Raw genomic sequence first — 23488 nt, 5'->3', positions numbered from 1 at the left:
TCCAAACCTACATGGCCCTGTGTGAAAAAGTAATTGCCCCCTGAACCTAATAACTACTTGGGCCACCCTTAGCAGCAATAACTGCAATCAAGCGTTTGCGATAACTTGCAATGAGTCTTTTACAGCGCTCTGGAGGAATTTTGGCCCACTCATCTTTGCAGAATTGTTGTAATTCAGCTTTATTTGAGGGTTTTCTAGCATGAAGCGCCTTTTTAAGGTCATGCCATAGCATCTCAATTGGATTCAGGTCAGGACTTTGACTAGGCCACTCCAAAGTCTTCATTTTGTTTTTCTTCAGCCATTCAGAGGTGGATTTGCTGGTGTGTTTTGGGTCATTGTCCTGTTGCAGCACCCAAGATCGCTTCAGCTTGAGTTGACGAACAGATGGCCGGACATTCTCCTTCAGGATTTTTTGGTAGACAGTAGAATTCATGGTTCCATCTATCACAGCAAGCCTTCCAGGTCCTGAAGCAGCAAAACAACCCCAGACCATCACACTACCACCACCATATTTTACTGTTGGTATGATGTTCTTTTTCTGAAATGCTGTGTTCCTTTTACGCCAGATGTAACGGGACATTTGCCTTCCAAAAAGTTCAACTTTTGTCTCATCAGTCCACAAGGTATTTTCCCAAAAGTCTTGGCAATCATTGAGATGTTTCTTAGCAAAATTGAGACGAGCCCTAATGTTCTTTTGCTTAACAGTGGTTTGCGTCTTGGAAATCTGCCATGCAGGCCGTTTTTGCCCAGTCTCTTTCTTATGATGGAGTCGTGAACACTGACCTTAATTGAGGCAAGTGAGGCCTGCAGTTCTTTAGATGTTGTCCTGGGGTCTTTTGTGACCTCTCGGATGAGTCGTCTCTGCGCTCTTGGGGTAATTTTGTTCGGCCGGCCACTCCTGGGAAGGTTCACCACTGTTCCATGTTTTTGCCATTTGTAGATAATGGCTCTCACTGTGGTTCGCTGGAGTCCCAAAGCTTTAGAAATGGCTTTATAACCTTTACCAGACTGATAGATCTCAATTACTTCTGTTCTCATTTGTTCCTGAATTTCTTTGGATCTTGGCATGATGTCTAGCTTTTGAGGTGCTTTTGGTCTACTTCTCTGTGTCAGGCAGCTCCTATTTAAGTGATTTCTTGATTGAAACAGTTGTGGCAGTAATCAGGAAATTGAACTCAGGTGTGATACACCACAGTTAGGTGATTTTTGAACAAGGGGGCAATTACTTTTTCACACAGGGCCATGTAGGTTTGGATTTTTTCTCCCTAAATAATAAAACCATCATTTAAAAACTGCATTTTGTGTTTACTTGTGTTATATTTGACTAATGGTTAAATGTGTTTGATGATCAGAAACATTTTGTGTGACAAACATGCAAAAGAATAAGAAATCAGGAAGGGGGCAAATTAGTTTTTCACACCACTGTATATGTACACGGGAGGCTCCACAGTCTACTTGTGATTTTACGCTGTAGGAAGTAAGTAAGTAAATAATGGTAAATAACATTCGATCTGGCTCTTGTATACAAAGTACAGCGATGGCAGCTTCCACCTACAGCCATAGACTTTTCAGTACGTAAGTAAGTAAATAACTCAAGGTAAATAACATTCGATCTGGCTTTTATGTAAATAACATCTAAATGTTAATGTTTTGGGCACATACATCATCCTTACACACACCGTCCTTTGTATGTAAGAGCCTGATCGAATGTTACTTACCTTTATTTACTTACTTCCAAATTTAATGTTTTGGAATGGCCAAGTCAAAGTCCTGACCTTAATCCAATCGAAATGTTGTGGAAGGACCTGAAGCGAAGTTCATGTGAGCAAACCCACCAACATCCCAGAGTTGAAGCTGTTCTGTACGGAGCAATGGGCGGAAATTCCTCCAAGCTGGTGTGCAGGAATGATCAGAAGTTACTGGAAACGTTTAGTGGCAGTTATTGGGGGGTCACACCAGATACTGAAAGCAATATTCGATCATTTTCCTCAATAAATAAATGACCAAGTATAATAATTTTGTCTCCTTTAACTGGTTTCTCTTTATCTACTTTTAGGACTTGAGTGAAAATCTGATGATGGTTTAGGTCATATTGATGCAGAAATCTAGAAAATTCTAAAGGGTTCACAAACTTTCAAGCACAACTGTATGTTTTATGTTAATGCATATGTACACATTTAACAATTAAAAATGTATTTAACAGATTGACCCTTCCTTTATGCACAGTATGTGGTTTATCCGTCCATTATTTGGTCAGGGTCCTGTTCTACAAAGCCTATCATTGGGCACAAAGACGAGAATGGTGGTAAACCCTCACCGGACACACTCATCCTTTCTGTTTGAGTCTTCTGTCCGCCATGATGCCTTGAGGGAGTTACATGGGGCCTCCACCTAGAGGTGCAAATAAAGGGCGGCCATGTTTGAATTTCACATGTTAACGATGGCTCACGACTCCCTTCTTTCTTTCGTATTTTTTCACAACACACCCCAACATTTTCTGGGATCGTGTCGTGTCTCCCTCGACCACAGCTAACTTTACCGTGTTGTAGCAGATCTCAAGATTTACAAAACGATGACTTTTTTTTTTTTCCAACTTTTTTTTTTCCAACTGACCACGGGCCCACAATAGTACCATTACTACCATCTGCTGCTGTCGCCCATCTTCAAGATCCGACATCATCCTGTGCACTTCTGCAGATACCACAGCTATAAAGACCTGTTCGCTGTGGCCCCCCTTGAACAAGTCTGGCAAAAGGCTTGAAAGCGCCGGTCTGAGTCTGACAACAGCAGAGGCAATTATAGGCAGGAGTTGCCCTTAAAGACTTAGATTAAAGTTTTATTATTCTTACACAGTGGTGATAACGGAGCTGGAAAAAGCACGCGATTCCATTTACAATCTGGTCAAATGGTAATTTTATTACACACCATGCCATGCAAGGAATGTAACAAGCAAGGCAGGGGAGAAGACAAGGAAATAAAATATTTCCAGCAATTTAATAAGGCCATAAATAATATTCCTTATCCTTATCTTCGCTATGTCTGTTCATCAACACCTCTTTGATCTTCACAATACATAACTAGTACCTATAATAAAGAGTAAAAAGGGAGCATATTTTATCGCACATTTTCTCTAAGACATGTGATTATGAAGAAATACAGATTAGTTAGATGGTAGACGTCTGATTATAAAAGCTGGATTTATTAAAAAAAAAAATAAAAAAACAAAGCAATAATATTTGTATTGTAAACAGGCTGTGCTACCTGTCTAAGATCTGTTGAAATCTAACTAATCAACATAGACCTCAGTGTTAATGTCTGCAGTGCATCTTGGAATGGACATGTCTCTGATATATAGCATTAGATATGGGATACTGTATGAGAAAGCAGTGTTAATGTTTGTGATGCACCATCTGTTGGAATGACAAATACAATACGTATGTCTCTGTTCTGTGCCACTAGGTATGGGATACTGTATGAGAATGCAGTGTTAATGTTTGTGATGCACCATATGTTGGAATGACAAATGCAATGCATTTTCTTACAAAGTACATTCCAATAGATTAACGCTGAGGTCTACATTGATTCCATAGATTTCATGCCATCTAAGACCGGGTATCCCAGCCAATTTTTTTTTTTTAATTTTAAATAATGCGTACTGACATTTCTGCACTTCTTCTTTTTCACAGAGAACAGTTCTGCTCATTCCCAGAGCCATACCCCCTGGTTCCCTACTTCACAGATGTCTGAATATGAAAGTGAAGCCTGCTACTCCAAAGAACAATTCAGCCGCTTAACAAAGAGCCTACTGGACCTTCAGCCCCCCAGCCAGCTTTTGTCACAGCCCTCTTACTCTGCGACATCTCCCAAGCACATAGGTAAGAGCGATTTCCAACTTTAACCAGTTGTTAGACCATTGATACGTGCAGTAGATAGGTAGACAGAGATTACTTTGTTTGTCCCCAGGGTCAAATTTGGCTTTTTACAGAAGCTCTATAAATCTGTAAATAAATATTACTAGAACAAGCAACAACCCAATGCTAAATACATACCAAAATAACTACAAGGAAAGAAAACTGAAAGACACATCTCTGACTTGGACAGACAAAAAGAGCATTGATAGCCATGACTGGGCACTGTAAGGGCGTATTGCCGTAGCGTTTCTTGACACACTTCGGCTGAGGTCCTCAAAGCTGGTGCATCAGAGCGAGGATGTGCAGTGTTGCTCATGATGGCACTCCGTTCTGATTTCATTCTCTGCTCCACTGCTGCCTCCAGGGGGTCCGGAATGCGTCCCATAACTGAGCCTGCCCTTTTTTAATTTAACTTGTTGGCTCAGTGGACCTCCTATTGAAGTTTTAATTCTCTTGACTTAGACAATTAAACCTCAAGAAGAATGCCTGGGAATCTCCTCCAGGTCTTGAAGATCCTCAATGGCATTGATAAAGGAGATCCAGCAACATTCATTCATGCTGTGAATCTCATTCTCGAGGACATGAGGGGAAGTGCATGTAGGACTGAAGCCAGGAAGCTCTTCTGTTATGCAAATAATTTGTGTCGTCTCTGAAACAAACTACCGAGGCATGGAGTTGAAGCAGAAACTATGAGAACCTCTAAGAAGGGTCTGGATGAGATGGTGGGACAGCTCCGCTATTAGATACACGGACAGACTGATGAATTGAATGGTCTCTTCTCATTTGTCACATTTCTTAAATTCTGTTCTTATGATGTTGACAGCCCGGCACACCACATTGACCATCACAGAGTGGTAGAAGATGTCAAGGATGTCGCTTCCCACATTAAAGGAATAGGGTCTCCTTTGGAAAAAGAGCCTGCTTTAGTTCCTCTGTGTTCTGTCATTTAATGTGGACCCCACAAGTACCTGTAGGAGTGGACCACTCCCCTAATATTGACCAGACACTGAGGCTCTTTGCTGTGGCAGTTCTTTGAGAATTGTCTGCAACATCAGCAAAAAACAAAGTTCCCTCACTTGACTCCTCTCTCCTTTTGTCTCATACCCCTTATCAACACACCCCATAAGTGCAGAATCATCTGGCCTCACCAACTCCTTCCATAAGTAACCCAAGCTTTTCCTAGTTGGTCTCCCACCCAAGTACAGGCCGGGCCCAAACATACTTAGCTTCTGGAGGACTGCCTGTTCTGATGGACATGTGGTGTGGCTGTCGCAGCAGTCCCAGTGAGGCACTATAATGGTGTGCTGCTGTTTGGTATTAATGAACCCCCCTGGCATTTCTGCTGATTAATTCTTTGTCTGAAAGTCCTCAGTGTTGGTGTGTCACAGAGAAGATGTGCAGCAGTGTTCATAATGGCACTCTGTTTGGTCTTCATTCTGTCCTCCTGTTCTACCTCCTCGGGTCCAGAGTGACTTCCATAACTGAACCTGCCCTTTTAATGATCTTGTTGATTTTCGGTGGTCCTCTCTCTTGAAGTGATGTTACCAGCCCAGCACACCACACTGGCCATAACCCACATTAAAGGAATAGGGTCTCCTAAGGAAAAAGAGCCTGCTTTAGTTCATTTAGTCATTTAATGTGGACCCCCAAGTACCTGTAGGACTGGACCACTCCCTGAATAGTGACCAGACACAGTGTCACTTTGCTGTGGCAGTTCTTTGGTTTTGCTGATGTTAAGTTGCAGACAGATGTCTAAAATCAGCAAAACCAAAGAACTGCCACAGCAACTGTGTCTGGTCACTATTCAGGGAGTGGTCCAGTCCTATCTCCGACTCCTCTCCATTGTCTAATCCCCCTTATCAATACACCCCAAAAATGCAAAATCCTCTGCGAATTTCTGCATGTGGCAGGACCTGCTGTCATATTTCTTGTCTGAGGTGTATGGAGTGAAGAGAAAAGGTGACAGGCCTGTCCCTTGTGGTGTTCCATGTTCCTCACATCCATAACAGACACACATAGTCCTTGCGTCTGTGGTATAGTGGGGCCGCGGCTCAGAAAATTCACATAAATAATGATTGCGTTCACGCTGGGGAGTGCAGCAGGTGCGTGTGTGTGTGACGGCTCATCTGGTCTGCCATCCGGGTGTTGCCATGCTGGCACGTGCCGATGGTCTGATTGTCTCATTATCAGCCCATGGCACCTGCAACTGCTCTCCAACAGAGGGAGACAGTGAACAAAGAGTAGAAGAGCCATGAGAACAGCAGCGGGTGGAGAGGCAGAGCCTGTGTGGGGAAAGGCAGGTAGAAGGAAAGGTTTGGCACTCTAGGGGGTGGATTGTGCCCGCTGATTATCCCTCAGGAGCGGATGCCATCGAAATGGAATCCAAGGGACAAATGAGGGAGCATGAAGGAAGACTGGAGGACATCTGACCCCAAATGGTCTGGATGATGCCACTTGTGGTGGCTGAAATGGGGGTTCGGAGGAGATGACCGCAGCTGCTAGTGTCTCCGCCAACTGAGTGAGCTGTGGGTGAGCTGGGGAGACTTGTCCAAATCTGGAAGGGACAATGACCCGCTGACTGTGGCATTAATTCTGGCCTCATTTTAGATCTTTTTCTTTCATTTTAATTTTATAGCTTAATAATTGATTGATTTTTAAAAGTACTGCACTTTAATGGACACGGTTTTGATTTCTGACTACTTGTTTATTAAAAGCACAAGAGTTCTTTTTCACCACCTCCTTGCTTGCTGTGTGGCCAGTATCGGCGGTGTTGGGTTCAAGAAGTTCCCAAAATGGAAGAGGGAGCATGGAGCCGACCTGCACCTTCACAGAGGCTCCTAAATTGTGGTCTGATAGTTCATTATCCAGGACCCCATTGGCTCATCCACCTGCATATATCTGCGCTGACCCCTTCGCAGGCATGGCTGGATGGTATTGAAGATGCTGGAGAAATCGACAAACTTAATCCTCATAGTTCTGCCAGTTTTATGGAGGAGATGAATAATTCCATCTTCCACTCCCGTCTTTGTCTGATGGGCAAACTGCAGTGGGTCCAGGTGGCCTACCACAAGAGCACTCGTATACAATACAATTTTTATTTTTGTATAGCCCAAAATCACACAAGTGGTGCCACAATGGGCTTACAATCCAGAACCAGTCTGTTACAGGTCTTGATGATGATGATAATGATGGACTAACAAGGGTCACTCTTCATCAGGTGAAGAGGTACCTGCTGTAATCGGAATAGGAACAATGCAGGTTTTTTTCTGTAGCAGTGACACTTTCTGGAGCCTTGGGGGACAGACAGAACAGGTGACAAGGGCCACCAGAGAGCTGGTCAGCACAGGTCTTCAGAGCTGAAGGACTGAGTATATCTGGTCCCTCAGTTGTCTCCTCACTTGGTCATCAGTTATGGACCACTCAAAGTGAGGTCAGAGGTGGACTCGTCACTGGCCTGGAGTCACTTATGGCATGTAAAAGTGAAAAGTTAACATTCTTTTGTTGTTGTTCAACAAGGAATACAAGGAATACACGCCAATGTCCATTATCGTTCTTGTTTGTTCAGCAATTCTTAGGAGGATACGTGTGCAAGACAAGATGGAGATTCTGGTCGCACAGACTGGGGTTTAGGCACATTGAGTGACTTTATGAAATAATTTCTGTCATTCAAGAGGCTTCTGGCGTTCTAAGATTGAGGGACCTTGGATTTGTGGAGTTCCGCTTTCTCCGGGGCCGTGTTGGATTTCCTTCCATTATCTGCTAAAAGATACGAATGTCAGGCTAACTGACAATTCATTTTGGCCGAGTGTCAGCAGTGTGGGGGTCTGGCCAGATGATAACTCGGTTAGGATTTGAATTTATGATTCTGGAAGTGGGAGAGAGCAGTGCGAAGGTCAACATGAAACACTTTGAAGTGTAGTTTGATGTAAGACACAAATGTATGGTAGCCATCTAAAGTGCAACTTGTAAGTATGACGAAGTTAATATCGTAAAGTGAGGGGGCATCAGATAACACAGATCAGCCGAACAGCAACATGAATGAAAAAACTGGTCAATCGCCTTCACACACACAAATCCTGCTCTGTTCTGCTCTCTTTTTTTAGACTTTGCTTTCATAAGAATCTTCTACTTCATTGTCCTGGCCATTTGTATTTGCATAGCGGTGCTTTCAAGGTAAGCATTTTTTTTTCTTTGATATTATGGTTAATTTTAATTAATGGTGGGGAAAGACTGGGCTTGTGTTACATTATTAGTTGGCACTGCTGCTTCCCAGCTTGAAGGTGCAGATCCCAGCTTGGTCACTTACTGCGTACAGGTCATCTGTGCTCTCAACCCAAACCCAGCGGGTTTAAGATAATTAATGGCCAGTGGTTCAGATCTCAGCACCGAATGCGCAAATCTGCCAATGTCCCACAGACATATTTAAAATGTGCACACTGGGATGATGGGAGATTACACTGAATTACATGAGTGTGTGTGTGCCTTGTGTGGGGCTGGGACCTCGTTATGTGTAGCAACAGCTGACCACAGCCCTAAAGTGAATAGAATGTGGCTGTGCAGCATAGAATGTCAAATCTGTAATATAGTGCCTTTCACATCTCTGTCTATCTATCACAGAATACACTCGCCTAAAGGATTATTAGGACCACCATACTAATACGGTGTTTGAACCCCTTTCGCCTTCAGAACTGCCTTAATTCTACGTGGCATTGATTCAACAAGGTGCTGAAAGCATTCTTTAGAAATGTTGGCCCATATTGATAGGATGGCATCTTGCAGTTGATGGAGATTTGTCGGATGCACATCCAGGGCACGAAGCTCCCGTTCCACCACATCCCAAAGATGCTCTACTGGGTTGAGATCTGGTGACTGTGGGGGCCATTTTAGTACAGTGAACTCATTGTCATGTTCAAGAAACCAGTTTGAAATGATTCGAGCTTTGTGACATGGTGCATTATCCTGCTGGAAGTAGCCATCAGAGGATGGGTACATGGTGGTCATGAAGGGATGGACATGGTCAGAAACAATGCTCAGGTAGCCCATGGCATTTAAACGATGCCCAATTGGCACTAAGGGGCCTAAAGTGTGCCAAGAAAACATCCCCCACACCATTACACCACCACCACCAGCCTGCACAGTGGTAACAAGGCATGATGGATCCATGTTCTCATTCTGTTTACTCGACCATTTGAATGTCTCAACAGAAATCGAGACTAATCAGACCAGGCAACATTTTTCCACTCTTCAACTGTCCAATTTTGGTGAGCTCGTGCAAATTGTAGCTTTTTCCTATTTGTAGTGGAGATCAGTGGTACCCGGTGGGGTCTTCTGCTGTTGTAGCCCATCCGCCTCAAGGTTGTGCGAGTTGTGGGTTCACAAATGCTTTGCTGCATACCTCGGTTGTAACGAGTGGTTATTTCAGTCAAAGTTGCTCTTCTATCAGCTTGAATCAGTCGGCCCATTCATTCTCCTCTGACCTCTAGCATCAACAAGGCATTTTCGCCCACAGGACTGCCGCATACTGGATGTTTTTCCCTTTTCACACCATTCTTTGTAAACCCTAGAAATGGTTGTGCGTGAAAATCCCAGTAACTGAGCAGATTGTGAAATACTCAGACCGGCCCGTCTGGCACCAACAACCATGCCACGCTCAAAATTGCTTAAATCACCTTTCTTTGCCATTCTGACATTCAGTTTGGAGTTCAGGAGATTGTCTTGACCAGGACCACAGCCCTAAATGCATTGAAGCAACTGCCATGTGATTGGTTGATTAGATAATTGCATTCATGAGAAATTGAACAGGTGTTCCTAATAATCCTTTAGGTGAGTGTATAGTGCATTTATGTCTGTTTATCATTTACAATATGTGGCGCCTTTTGTGTCTGTCTATGTATTATATAGTGCCTTTCATATCTATCTGTGTATTTTATAGTATCTATTAAATCTGTGTATTATATAGTGCCTTTCACATCTATCTATCCCATTCATATTTGGTGCCTTTTTCCTATCTTGATGTATTCATTTGTTTTTCTAAGGCTGAACAGCGGTGCCATGATTGTTGTTCTCCTGACCTTCGTTCTTCTTTTTTTATCCTTCCGTAAGTACTTACCATACTTCTAATAAATTGGGATTTGTTTTATTTATTGGATTGCCTCTTACGTTCTATTTCTATCTACTGTTCTAAAAAAAAATGAAAACTGTTTTCAAAAAGGTTTTTTTTGTGGAGGAAGTCATCCGTGTACTTGTTATTTTTTGAGGAGGAGGACCCTGATATTTTTCCATTCATTTACAGTTGTGATTTCTGTGTTTTGCAGTCCTCACCAAGTCTGACTTCTTTACCTTTGCTGGCGCTGAGAACAAAAACAAAGGTAAGTTTGTCTGATCTCTTACAAAGTTAATCATCCCCAATACGTACATTGGCCCGAGTGTATTTGCATATCGGGAGGTTGCTTCCTTCGCTACTACATATTCCTCTGATGTCCTGCAATGGTCCCATTGTCATGTCCTGCTTGTGCTTCCTAAAGTCAACACTGAAACTGATCTGACAATAAGCCTGAATTTATCCTGCAGTCTAAACTGACCTGCTGATTCAAGACCTGCGGCACTTGCACCTCCATTAAGAATAAGTGACCTAATAACAAAAAAATGTTTTGTCATATAGAGACTTATAGCGACCCTTTTATAGTCTTTATTGTGTAAACTTAACCAAAATGCCTCAAATCCCACACACTTGCCATTCTGTGGTCAGATACAGTACTTCAGTTCAGCACTTACTTCCCTTCTACATCTTCAGTCAGTCAAACAGAGTGAAAGAACAGGCAGGAGAGAGCCACACACATTTAACACTTCATACGCAAGGTATGAGTTAAGTCATATCTCATTGAGCCCATCAATGCGCGACATATGATATAACTCGTATCTTAGTATATGGCTGCTGTAGCATTTTTGTAAAATTGTATCTACAAGATACAATAAATTTCAGTACATTCATCACAAGGTTGTACAAAGTATTAAATGCAGGGGTGCCAACAATTGTGGCACATGTTTTTGTTAATATGCATTTCTTGATGAGGGCTTTGTTTTTCATTGAACTAACTTGTTTGAATTCAAAGTCAGATGTTTCTCATTCTTTCAGTGGAAGATGACACTTCTTCAGCAGTTTTTTTTTTTCCTTCTATCCCTTCTCACTAATGTTTTCAAAGGGTGCCAATAATAGTGGAGGGCACTGTACTGTATATAGTGAAAATAGGATTGAGAACAACCAACCCATCACCCTTGATAATGTCCCCCAGGCCACTAGAGTACACATGGAGTTAACTTCACTGGAGTTTTGGAGAGGACAGATCGACTGGCCATTCCCAGTTACTCTCTGTGGTGGGAGAAGCCTTCAGGAAAACCAAATGCTGTTAGGGGGAACTCATGAGGGGTACCAGCAGACATTTAGCGCTATATAATGCCTAACCCAGAAACAATAGTGAGGCCTTACCCAGGTGGGGTCTACTGGCCTGGGCACCAGGCATAAAAGGCCACTGTGGTCAGTATACAGGTGGCCTCAGAGTTGATTAAGTGGCTAGGCAAGGAATGGTGGCTAAAGGATAAATAGAAGAGCCAAAAGGCTTTGAATGTTATTTTTAAGCCCTTAAGTGTGCGGAATTGGTTTGAATGTTCACCTCCTTAGGCTGATAAAACCCTTTTCTTTTGTTGCTACTTTTCTTTTTTTGGTTGTCATTTGGGTTTAGAGATGAGACATGAGCGCCCCCTATAGTCCACTAGATATATACGTGTGTATGTATATGTATGGGTGATCATATATATGAGAGTTTGCAAAATAGAGAGATTATTCTTCTATTGTTTGTTAATAATTTTTATTAGTATTTATTTTGGATTTTTAAAAATTCTTCTGAACTGTAGCTCTGATATTTTTCACTTGGATGTTTAGAGATTGCATTTAGTAAGTATAGCTGGAAAAAATACTGGTTTGTGTGTTACACACTCACCTAAAGGATTATTAGGAACACCTGCTCAATTTCTCATGAATGCAATTATCTAATCAACCAATCACATGGCAGTTGCTTCAATGCATTTAGGGGTGTGGTCCTGGTCAAGACAATCTCCTGAACTCCAAACTGAATGTCAGAATGGGAAAGAAAGGGGATTTAAGCAATTTGGAGTGTGGCATGGTTGTTGGTGCCAGACGGGCGGTCTGAGTATTTCACAATCTGCTCAGTTACTGGATTTTCACGCACAGCCATTTCTAGGGTTTACAAAGAATGGTGTGAAAAGGGAAAACATCCAGTATGCGGCAGTCCTGTGGGCGAAAATGCCTTGTTGATGCTAGAGGTCAGAGGAGAATGAATGGGCCGACTGATTCAAGCTGATAGAAGAGCAACTTTGACTGAAATAACCACTCGTTACAACCGAGGTATGCAGCAAAGCATTTGTGAAGCCACAACACGCACAACCTTGAGGCGGATGGGCTACAACAGCAGAAGACCCCACCAGGTACCACTCATCTCCACTACAAATAGGAAAAAGAGGCTACAATTTGCACGAGCTCACCAAAATTGGACAGTTGAAGACTGGAAAAATGTCGCCTGGTCTGATGAGTCTCGATTTCTGTTGAGACATTCAAATGGTAGAGTCAGAATTTGGCGTAAACAGAATGAGAACATGGATCCATCATGCCTTGTTACCACTGTGCAGGCTGGTGGTGGTGGTGTAATGGTGTGGGGGATGTTTTCTTGGCACACTTTAGGCCCCTTAGTGCCAATTGGGCATCGTTTAAATGCCATGGGCTACCTGAGCATTGTTTCTGACCATGTCCATCCCTTCATGACCACCATGTACCCATCCTCTGATGGCTACTTCCAGCAGGATAATGCACCATGTCACAAAGCTCGAATCATTTCAAATTGGTTTCTTGAACATGACAATGAGTTCACTGTACTAAAATGGCCCCCACAGTCACCAGATCTCAACCCAATAGAGCATCTTTGGGATGTGGTGGAACGGGAGCTTCGTGCCCTGGATGTGCATCCCACAAATCTCCATCAACTGCAAGATGCCATCCTATCAATATGGGCCAACATTTCTAAAGAATGCTTTCAGCACCTTGTTGAATCAATGCCACGTAGAATTAAGGCAGTTCTGAAGGCGAAAGGGAGTCAAACACCGTATTGGTATGGTGGTCCTAATAATCCGGTAGGTAGGTATCTCACACACTAAATAACAACTAGGCACTGCCTTCTTTGATGCTGAACTGGACAAGGGACTAGAAATTGACAGATGGCCACGGGTGTCACCACAAAGCCAGGTTCTCCTGCCACTCTTCCTGACGAATAGCTAACGGTTTCCCCCAAATCCCCTTCTGTCCTGACCTCCACTTTTCTTCTCTTTTTCTACAGAGTAACTGGAATGGCTGCTTTGGGGATGACGGCATACTGTCTGTGGGAAGGTCCAGAGTAGACAGTGTGACTGACCGTTCGCGGCATACAAGACTGAAGTGACCCATATTCGTGAATCTTGGTGAAATTTGCTTTGTCCGGACTGAGTGGGATTTCTCAAGAACCAGCAGAAGAAAATGTGCAGCCTGGTGAAGCCTCTTCAGAGGAAGTGAGGTGCTAGACTGCATGACAGAAAGTACATTTAAAAAAAAGTGTATATTAGGGTGCAGTAATTGGGTAACTTAACAGCTGGTCTGTGTCGAACCCTTTATAGCACAGTAGGTGAACGTAAAACAAGAGGAAACATTTGTTGTTGTGGGTTTTTTTTTTTTTTGCTAGACAGAAATCCTATTTTTGAAAGAATTGTGTCAATTGTAATTCTTAACGTTGGAACAAGATCAGACCCTTTTCACTTGTGTTCTAAATATTTGGGTGTAATAATTGGCAGGAGGTTTTTTTATTTAAAAAATAGCTAACAGGCACTCACTGAACAAATTCTTCAGACCACCTGTACACCTGTGTATCCATGCAGTGACCTATTTAGCCAATCAGTGCAGTGCATCGGATTCTGCTGATATGGGTCGGGAGCTTCAGTTAATGTTCACATCAAACACCACGTGAGAGCTTGTGATTTGGACCGTGGTGTGATGGTTGGCACCAGACGAACTGCTTTGCGTATTTCTGTAACTGGTGATCTCCTGGGATGTTTTCCTGAGTTTATTCACAATGGTGCGAAAACAAACAAAAAAAAAAAATCAATCCAGTGAGCGTCTGGTCTATTGATGACAGTGGAGAATGGCCTGACTGGTTGGAACTGACAGAAAGGCTACAGTAACTCAAATAACCCCCTCTGGACCATTATGGTGAGCACAAAAGCATCTCTGAATTCACAACACGTTGAACTTTGAGGTGGATGGGCAGCAGTGGCAGAAGACCACGTCGGGCTCCTGTCAGCCAAGAACAAAATGTTGAGGTTGCAGTGGGCACAGGCTCACCCAGAATGGACAACTGAAGACTGGAAAATCGTAGCCTGGTCTGATGTAACTCCATTTCTGCTGATTTAGCATGAACCCATGCACTCGATCTGCCTTTGTGTCCACAGTCCAGGCTAGTGGTGGAGATGTAATGGTGTGGGCAACATTTCCTTGGCACGCTTTAATACCAATCAATCACCCCTTGAATGCCACTGACTATTTGAGTATTGTTGCTGACCACATGCATCCCTTCACAGCCACAATGTACCACCCATTTTGTAATGGCTGCTTCCAGCATGATGACACACCAGGTCACAAAGTAAACTGTGTGTGTGGTGGCCTTTCCAGTCACCAGATCTGAATCCCATAGACCACCATTGTGATGTGGTGGAACAGGTGATGTGTTGGCATGAAGGTGCAGCCAAGAAACCCGCAGAATTTGCGTGATGCCATCATGCCGTCATGGACGAGGATCTCAAAAGGGATGTTGCTGACATCTTGTGGAGTCCACGCCACGAAGAACTGAGAGCAAAAAGGAGGGTCCTACCCAGTACAGTATCGGTATTAGTGATCCGAAGAATCTGACCAGCGAGTGCATTTATTCAATTAGAATTATTCAGACCCTGGCAGTAGTAACAATATGTTACTGAGCCCAATGTGTTTGGCTAAAGTTCTGTAGAAGAACGTGGGTGGCTTGGTGGTTCAGTTTGTCATCCCCATGTCCCAAAATGTTGGGTTCAAATCCTGCTCCAGTTGTGGTCTGTGTGGAAGCTGCATATTCTCCTTGTGTCTTGTGGGTTGTCCTCCAGAGCCCCGGACTCTGAGATTTTAAGCCTGGTTGCTGTCTCTATGGAGTTTACACATTCTGTGGGTGGGCTTTCTTCCCAGAGACTTGGGTTTGAATCCCAGCCCAGTTGCTCCCAGTCTGCGTGTTGTGTCTCTTCTGCATGTTTGTTTTTTTGTCCCACCAATGCTTGAGTCCTCAGTGCTATCTGTGTGGAGTCTGCACATTCTTCCCATGTCTCTGTGGCTTCTCTTTCTGTGTCCTAGAGGTTCCTGCTTCAAATCCTGGCACATTTGTTGGCCATGAAGAATTTGCACATACTCCCCGTCTCCCGATTGGTTTTCCTCTACTGCTCCAGGGTCTTCGGTTCAAATCCCTAACTGATTGGCCAGAGTTAGTCCATTCTCCACTCGTCTGTGTGGCTTCTCCTCCCATGTTTCAGAGACTTTGGTTGCTATCTCTGTGTTGGGTTTTTTTTTTTTTGTATGTTCTGTTTGTCTCTTTCTGCAGGGGTTTGACCTCCAATGTCCCAGAGTTCCTGGTTTCAAATCCCAGCCCAGTTACTCTTAGTGTGGACTTTATGCATTTTCTGCCATGTCTGTGTGGGTTTTGCTCCCATGGCCCAGAGACTCGGCTGTTTAAGTGCAGCCCAGTTGTTGTCTGTGTGGTGTTTTCTTCTTCTTCTTGTTTCCTCCAATCCTTCTGAATCCTCGGTGCTATCTGTGTGGAGTTTGCACATTCTTCCCATGTCTGTGTGGCTTCTCCTTCCGTTTACTAGAAGTCCCTGCTTCAAATCCTGGCACATTTGTTGGCCATGAAGAATTTGCACATACTCCACGTCTCCCGATTGGTTTTCCTCTACTGCTCCCAGGGTCTTTAGTTCAAATCCCTAACTGATTTGCCAGAGTTGGTCCACTCTCCACTCGTCTGTGTGGCTTTTCCTCCCATGTTTCAGAGACTTTGGTTGCTATCTCTGTGTTGGGTTTTTTTTTTTTGTATGTTCTGTTTGTCTCTTTCTGCAGGGGTTTGACCTCCCAATGCCCCAGAGTTCCAGGTTTCAAATTCCAGCCCAGTTGCTATTAGTGTGCATTTTCTGCCATTTCTGTGTGTGTTTTCCTCCCGTGTCCCAGAGACTTGGCTGTTGAATTCCGGCCCAGTTATGGTCTGTGCGGTGTTTTTGCGTCGTCTTCTGTGTGAGGTTTGCTCTCATCCTTCTGATCCCTAGGTGCAAACTGTGGCCCTGCTGCTATCAGCGTGGAGTTTGTGCCTCCTTCCCATGTCTCTCTGGTGGGCTCTCCTTGTAGGTCCCGGAGTCCCTGCTTTAAATCCTTACACATTTGCTTTCCATGAAGAATTGGCATGTTCTCCAGGTGTCTGTGTTGAGTGTGTAGGTTTATGCAACTCCATATTTGTTTCCTTTTCTGCAGGTACTTCAGTATTCCTTCACTAAGACGGGGGTCCCCAACTCCGGTCCTGTTGCAGGTTTTCATTCTAACCCTCTTCTTAATTAGTGACCTGTTTTTGCTGCTAATTAACTTCTGTTGAATTAATGGACTTGCTTTTTTTTTTTTTTTTTTTATAAAAGATTTGTTCCCGTGAATTTCTTCATTGTGCCTCTGAATTCTTCATTTCTTTCCTTAAATGGCACCCAAACAGAAATGAAATGTGAAGTGAGGGAGCCAACAGAAGACCAACTAAGTCAGGGCCTCAAACTCCAACTGGTTGCTTAATTAGGCGCAGATTCTTGTTGTTAATCCAACCCGTTCTTTAACTCCATGGCTTGTTGCTGCTCTCATTGTGCAATACCAGACATTTCCTAAACTGTTGTTTTTCTCTTTCTAAGAGCAGCATAGTTAAAATGTTTTGGGGTCCGGAGCAGATCTTCATATTTCTTTATTTTGAGATATTGGATGATGGACACCAGTTGTTTTGGTTCATTTTGTATCTCGTTATTGTTTGGCGGCTAATTAAGAAAAAAAGAAACAAAGGGTCTGAGTCTTCAAGAACAAGTCAATGAAAATGAAATCAAAAAGAATTAATTGGCAGCAAAAACAAATCAGTAATTAAGAAAAGGGTTAGAATGAGAACCTGCAGCCACCGTGCTCCTCCAGGACCGGAGTTAGCGACCCCCTGCACTAAGCCACACGTTTTGTTGACTGGTAACACTTGAACTGCAGTTCCATCCCATCCTTTTGCTGGACTCCAGAGTCTTTGGTCCAGCTTCTGGCCATTGAGCGATCGGTGCCGACTTTGCACATTTTCCCAGTAGTGAAGTAGATTTTCCTGCTCTGCCTCAGTGGGTTCAAATCCAAACCTGGTTGCTATCTATTTCAGACACACGGAGGTAAGCAACACAACAAGTGCCATAGAAAGCAACTCCTCTTATTTCCACCATGTTGGAATGAGATTTTCTTCGAGGGAGGAGATGACCAATCTGGGAATGAGACCGTTGTATTGAGCAGGATCCAGATTAGGGAAGGGCCAGGTAATAAGCACAGAATTGCATGCTGGGACAGCAACAAACAAAACGGGCAATCCAGGGCTGTCTCCGTAAGCCTCAGCAGAGAGCAGTGTGAAGTGGTGGGCCAGGTTGGGAGCTTCATCCTATATCCTGTAGTTGCTCTCCACTCCACTCCTTTCCTTTAACCTTCATGTCTGTCTTATGGCCTCGCCTGAGCAGGCTCCCTATATCGCCCTAATTGGGCTCAGGTGCAAATGCGACACCTCCTTCCTGGCACGTCCATTCTAATGAGGCTGTGCGTGAAAGGGGCGTGGCCTTCTCTGGGTGTCGTGGGCGGGTCCTATGCCCTCATTGGTCATCCCCCCCTCAGGGCTACAGAGGGAAGAGATGAAAGCGCAACAGCACCTCCTGTCGTATCACAAAACTTTGCTGAGCCATGAATGTGATCCTGTGTGTATGAGTTATATAAAGAGGCAAGTGGACAGAACTGTTGGTTCACAGCTCAACAGATAAATAAAAATCCCATATTGTTGGGAATTATTTTTCCAATGAGTGTACCCCTAAAACGTCTTATCCATCCACTCATTTTCTCACCTGCTTATTTAGCTTTGGCTCCAGCCCAGGGTCCTCCCCTGACAGCAATAAGTGCAAGGCAGGAATCGACCCTGGATGGGGTGCCAGTATGAGTGGGCAAACTTACATGAAGCAAATGTGTCACCAGTTCACCTAAGCTGTATGTTGCTGAGATGTGAAAGGGGGAAATAAAAGGAGGAAACCCACAAAGATGTAAAGGAGACAACGCAAACTCCAAAGATGATGGCCAGACGTGGAGTCCAAACAGGGGTGACCGGAGATGAGGGGCAACAGCACTAACCACTGCGCCATCCTGCTCCTTACTTTGTCCCCATATTAAAAAGAAAAAAATGAAACTGAGGTACCATTAAACTGCACTTTTTTTTGACATTTCTGGTTGTAGACCACTGGCTGCTTTGATGATCGCCCGCTGCTGCCCAGGACAGGCTTGTTCTCCTCATAGCCGTATAATAATACAAGCTCATTTTTGTAGATGATTATGAAGCGTGCACAGTATTGCTCATAGTATGCACTTTAGATTGTAAGTATAAGTGAATGTAAAGAGGCTGTTTTTTATGACAATTATTGTAATGCATATCATTTGTGTATTGCTTTTTGATTTCTGTGGATCCAGTAATACATTTTAAGTCTTTGTAAAATGGTACTTGTTAATTGTTATACGTTGATGAAATACAAAGAAAGATGTTTCTTTTTGTGTAAGACTGCTTTCATGTTTTAATAAATGTTGTTTTCTACAAACGTTTGATTCTAACGAACCCGTGTCAATAAATGGGATTTTATGGCCGGGGGATTTTGTTCTTGTGCTTTAAAGTGTTGAAAAGAATTCAGATCTAATTGCTTTGATTCCATCCCACCATTTATGGGGGGGGTTGGCAAAAGCTTTTGCTTCGTCAAAAATTTCAGTTTTCGACGGATTTCGTCATTTTGGGGTCTCCTGGTACCGAAAACATTTATATCTCGATGATGGGTGTCTGTCTGTCAGTTTCTACAGCTAAAACGGCTGGGCAGAAAAATACTAAAGTCGAAACGTAACCCTGTGCTGAGACGACGATGTGCTGATTCGTTTTTGAACCAAAAAGTGCAACAGAAAGGACCACCCTGGAGCAAACTCGGTCCTGGGGACCTCCCGGTGGCTGCAGGTTTTTGTTCCAAGCTTCTGTTTCTCATTGGACTCCTGGGCTAATTACGTGAACTGTTATTTCCCAGATTCTGTGTTTTGGGAACAATATAGAAATTAGAAAACTAAGTTTGTGTGTATGTATATGTGTATATACAATGGTGTGAAAAACTATTTGCCCCCTTCCTGATTTCTTATTCTTTTGCATGTTTGTCACACAAAATGTTTCTGATCATCAAACACATTTCACCATTAGTCAAATATAACACAACTAAACACAAAATGCAGTTTTTAAATGATGGTTTTTATTATTTAGGGAGAAAAAATCCAAACCTACATGGCCCTGTGTGAAAAAGTAATTGCCCCCTGAACCTAATAACTGGTTGGGCCACCCTTAGCAGCAATAACTGCAATCAAGCGTTTGATAACTTGCAATGAGTCTTTTACAGCGCTCTGGAGGAATTTTGGCCCACTCATCTTTGCAGAATTGTTGTAATTCAGCTTTATTTGAGGGTTTTCTAGCATGAAGCGCCTTTTTAAGGTCATGCAGGTCATAGCATCTCAATTGGATTCAGGTCAGGACTTTGACTAGGCCACTCCAAAGTCTTCATTTTGGTTTTCTTCAGCCATTCAGAGGTGGATTTGCTGGTGTGTTTTGGGTCATTGTCCTGTTGCAGCACCAAGATCGCTTCAGCTTGAGTTGACGAACAGATGGCGGACATTCTCCTTCAGGATTTTTGGTAGACAGTAGAATTCATGGTTCCATCTATCACAGCAAGCCTTCCAGGTCCTGAAGCAGCAAAACAACCCCAGACCATCACACTACCACCACCATATTTTACTGTTGGTATGATGTTCTTTTTCTGAAATCCTGTGTTCCTTTTACGCCAGATGTAACGGGACATTTGCCTTCCAAAAGTTCAACTTTTGTCTCATCAGTCCACAAGGTATTTTCCCAAAAGTCTTGGCAATCATTGAGATGTTTCTTAGCAAAATTGAGATGAGCCCTAATGTTCTTTTGCTTAACAATGGTTTGTGTCTTGGAAATCTGCCATGCAGGCCGTTTTTGCCCAGTCTCTTTCTTATAGTGGAGTCGTGAACACTGACCTTAATTGAGGCAAGTGAGGCCTGCAGGTCTTTAGACGTTGTCCTGGGGTCTTTTGTGACCTCTCGGATGAGTCGTCTCTGTGCTTTTGGGGTCATTTTGGTTGGCCGGCCACTACGGAAATTGAACTCGGGTGTGATACACCACAGTTAGGTTATTTTTTAACAAGGGGGCAATTACTTTTTCACACAGGGCCATGTAGGTTTGGATTTTTTCTCTCCCTAAATAATAAAAACCATCATTTAAAAACTGCATTTTGTGTTTACTTGTGTTATATTTGACTAATGGTTAAATGTGTTTGATGATCAGAAACATTTTGTGTGACAAACATGCAAAAGAATAAGAAATCAGGAAGGGGGCAAATAGTTTTTCACACCACTGTGTATATATGTATATGTATGTGTGTGTGTGTGTATTATATATATAATTTAAATGTACTAAGCAGTTATATGGGAATAATGTTGTTTATTTATTTATTTTCTTTGTTACAATATTTTTGTCTTGATTTTCATTCTATTTTTCCATGTGTTCTAATTCTTTAATTAATCCATTATTAACTAATTAGTGGTTCTGGTGCTAAAGTAGTTGCAGCCTTTCACGATTCTGTGGTGTTTGCCTGGCTGTCATTTTTAATGGTCGTTATTAAGTTACAATGAAGGGAGCAAACGGCACAAATAAAGGGCAAAAGAAGAATGAGATCAGCACAAGAGTTAAGCATTTAAATCTCGAGCAAAAATAGAAATAATTCTAAATGTCTTATGGCCGGAGTTGCCTCGAAAGCTTGCATATCGTAATCTTTTTAGTTTGCCAATAAAAGGGGTCATTTTGCTTGACTTTTCACTACATTCATAATGGCTAACGCGGTACAATACCCTAGTACTATAAATGTCGTCTTAAAGGTAAAAATCATGCTGCTGTGCTTTTCTGAATGTAGAATTAGAGAAGAGAGGAATACAAATATCAGCTAATTAAATGAGAGGAGTTGTTGTCACTGAGCACTGGTCAACAAGCATTTTGCTACTGGGAGTCTTTCACCTTTAACAGGTTTCACTTGCTGACTCCAAATCTGAAAACCGTTTTCGTCCAGCAGCACGTCTCGTTTTTTAGTTAAGATGTTCCAGGTCTTGGACAACTAGGGTGACTGGACAGTGAAGGTGGATGACCATTTTGATAAATACCGTTAATTCCACTAGGGATGCCACTGCGATTAAAGAATTCGCCACACGTTGCTAAAAGCTGTGAGTTATTTACCTTGTCATTATTAATTTTATTTAAAAATGATTAATTTTTAATTAGCAGAAAAAATTATTTGTTACTGATTACCAGGTCTTAAATGACACCACTCAGACATGACGGTGCAGTAGGTAGAGGTTTTACTGTTAAACATCCATTATCCAACCCACTATATTCTAACTACAGGGTCACGGGGGTCTGCTGGAGCCAATCCCAGCCAACACAGGGCGCAAGGCAAGAAACAAACACCGGGCAGGGTGCCAGCCCACCGCAGGGCACACACACACCAAGCACACAACAGGGACAATTTAGTATCACCAATGCACCAAACCTGCATGTCTTTGGATTGTGGGGGGAAACTGGAGCACCCGGAGGAAACGCGCGCAGACACGGGGAGAACATACAAACTCCACGCAGGGAGGACCTGGGAAGCAAATAGAGAGTGGTCCAGATCTAATTAAGCAGATCCAGATCGTCTGGGTGACTTTGATTTATGCGGGGACGATTCCAGTTCGGCGCAAACACGATTCTTCATGGCGTCAGTTCGCACACTTCTCGATGGTCCGGGTTTTTTCTAAATAAACTTAAAAGTTATAGCATAATAAAAATTGCATAATTAGATCTGGACCACCCTATAGGTCTTCTTACTGCGAGGCTACCACTGCGCCACCCCACTGTTAAATATAACATTGCATTTCAGGACATTTCGTTCGTTAGATTCACCGTTACTTTGAAAATTCTGTCAAGGCGATGGACAGAAATGGCGACGCTTTTCAGCATTTAAGAAATAAGTTTGGTCTCGAGAAAAGTGAAGCCAAAATTTAAGGAAGGTGTTTTTGTTGGCCCTGAAAATCCGTGAACTGATGCTTGACGAGGAGTTTAAAAGGAAACTGAAGCCCCGCTGAATCAGCACCCTCATTCGTGCAGGTTGTCAATTTTCTTGGCAGTCACCGAAGCAGAGAATTCTACTGAAAGCGTATCAGCTTACGGGAGCCAGAATGTCACTGAAGGCGCATTTTTTACATTCTCATCTCGACTTTTTTCCACCAAATCTAAGCGATGTCAGAGATGAGCACGGGGAAAGATTTCATCAGGTGATGGAAAACTGATGTCGGGGGAAAACGTACTCCGAGCATGATGGGTGACAACTGTTGGTTCTTGCAAAGAGAGGCGGCTGTGCAGTACAAGCGCAAAAGCGAGTGCCTCCAACATTTTTGGGCACGCTGACCTCACTTTTATATTGAGGTAAATTGACATAAATATGTTTTAAAGTGTCTCTGGTATCGTCTTCTGGTTTGTTTTCAGATTAAACACATCAAAACAATTTTGGTGGGACAGAGTCCAAACTCTAGATATCGTGTTGAGATATTCATATTCAAAAGTGTCGAAACTTAAATGATGCGTATCTCAAAAACCTGACGTGCTAGCTTAATTCCAATTTCATATATGAAATCAATGTTAAAAAAATGTAATAAAAATCTGCTTTTATGTTCCCAGTAGCAAAGAAAATATGTTTTGCACACTGTAAAAAATAATGCGTTAAAAGTACTTAAAAAAAATAAGGCAACAAATTACAAGCAATATTTTTGAGCATATTTAATATACTGCACTATTGAGTAAACTTAATTTATTAATTTACTCAAGAGTTTGATTGAATATATAGTGGCAAAAATATTTTTATTTAACTTCGATTTTCATTTGAATTACTAAAAAAAAAAAATGAGTAATGATGCAACGTTAGACAGTAATGACTGTATAACAAATAAATGCTCAAATTCCATATATCTTCATTTATTTGAACATACCCAGATAGTCACAACAACGGAGATATATTTTCAAACGTAAACATCCATCCATCCATCCATC

General features: G+C 42.7%; 1 protein-coding gene across 1 annotated transcript in view; it reads left to right on the top strand.

Moving 5' to 3' along the window:
• The window catches only part of tmem71 (transmembrane protein 71), a 35196-nt gene extending 21087 nt beyond the window's left edge, over positions 1-14109 (top strand). Inside the window, exons 6-10 of the mRNA XM_039753987.1 lie at positions 3687-3875; positions 8015-8084; positions 9947-10008; positions 10226-10279; positions 13316-14109. Of these exons, the coding sequence (XP_039609921.1) occupies positions 3687-3875; positions 8015-8084; positions 9947-10008; positions 10226-10279; positions 13316-13320 (380 nt within the window). The 3' untranslated portion in view covers positions 13321-14109. The remainder of the gene's footprint in view (positions 1-3686; positions 3876-8014; positions 8085-9946; positions 10009-10225; positions 10280-13315) is intronic.
• The last annotated feature ends 9379 nt before the right edge of the window (positions 14110-23488 follow it).

This window comes from Polypterus senegalus, chromosome 5 (assembly GCF_016835505.1).
Source record: "Polypterus senegalus isolate Bchr_013 chromosome 5, ASM1683550v1, whole genome shotgun sequence".
Taxonomy (NCBI): Eukaryota; Metazoa; Chordata; class Cladistia; order Polypteriformes; family Polypteridae; genus Polypterus; species Polypterus senegalus.
This window is presented reverse-complemented; position numbering and strand designations above follow the sequence as displayed.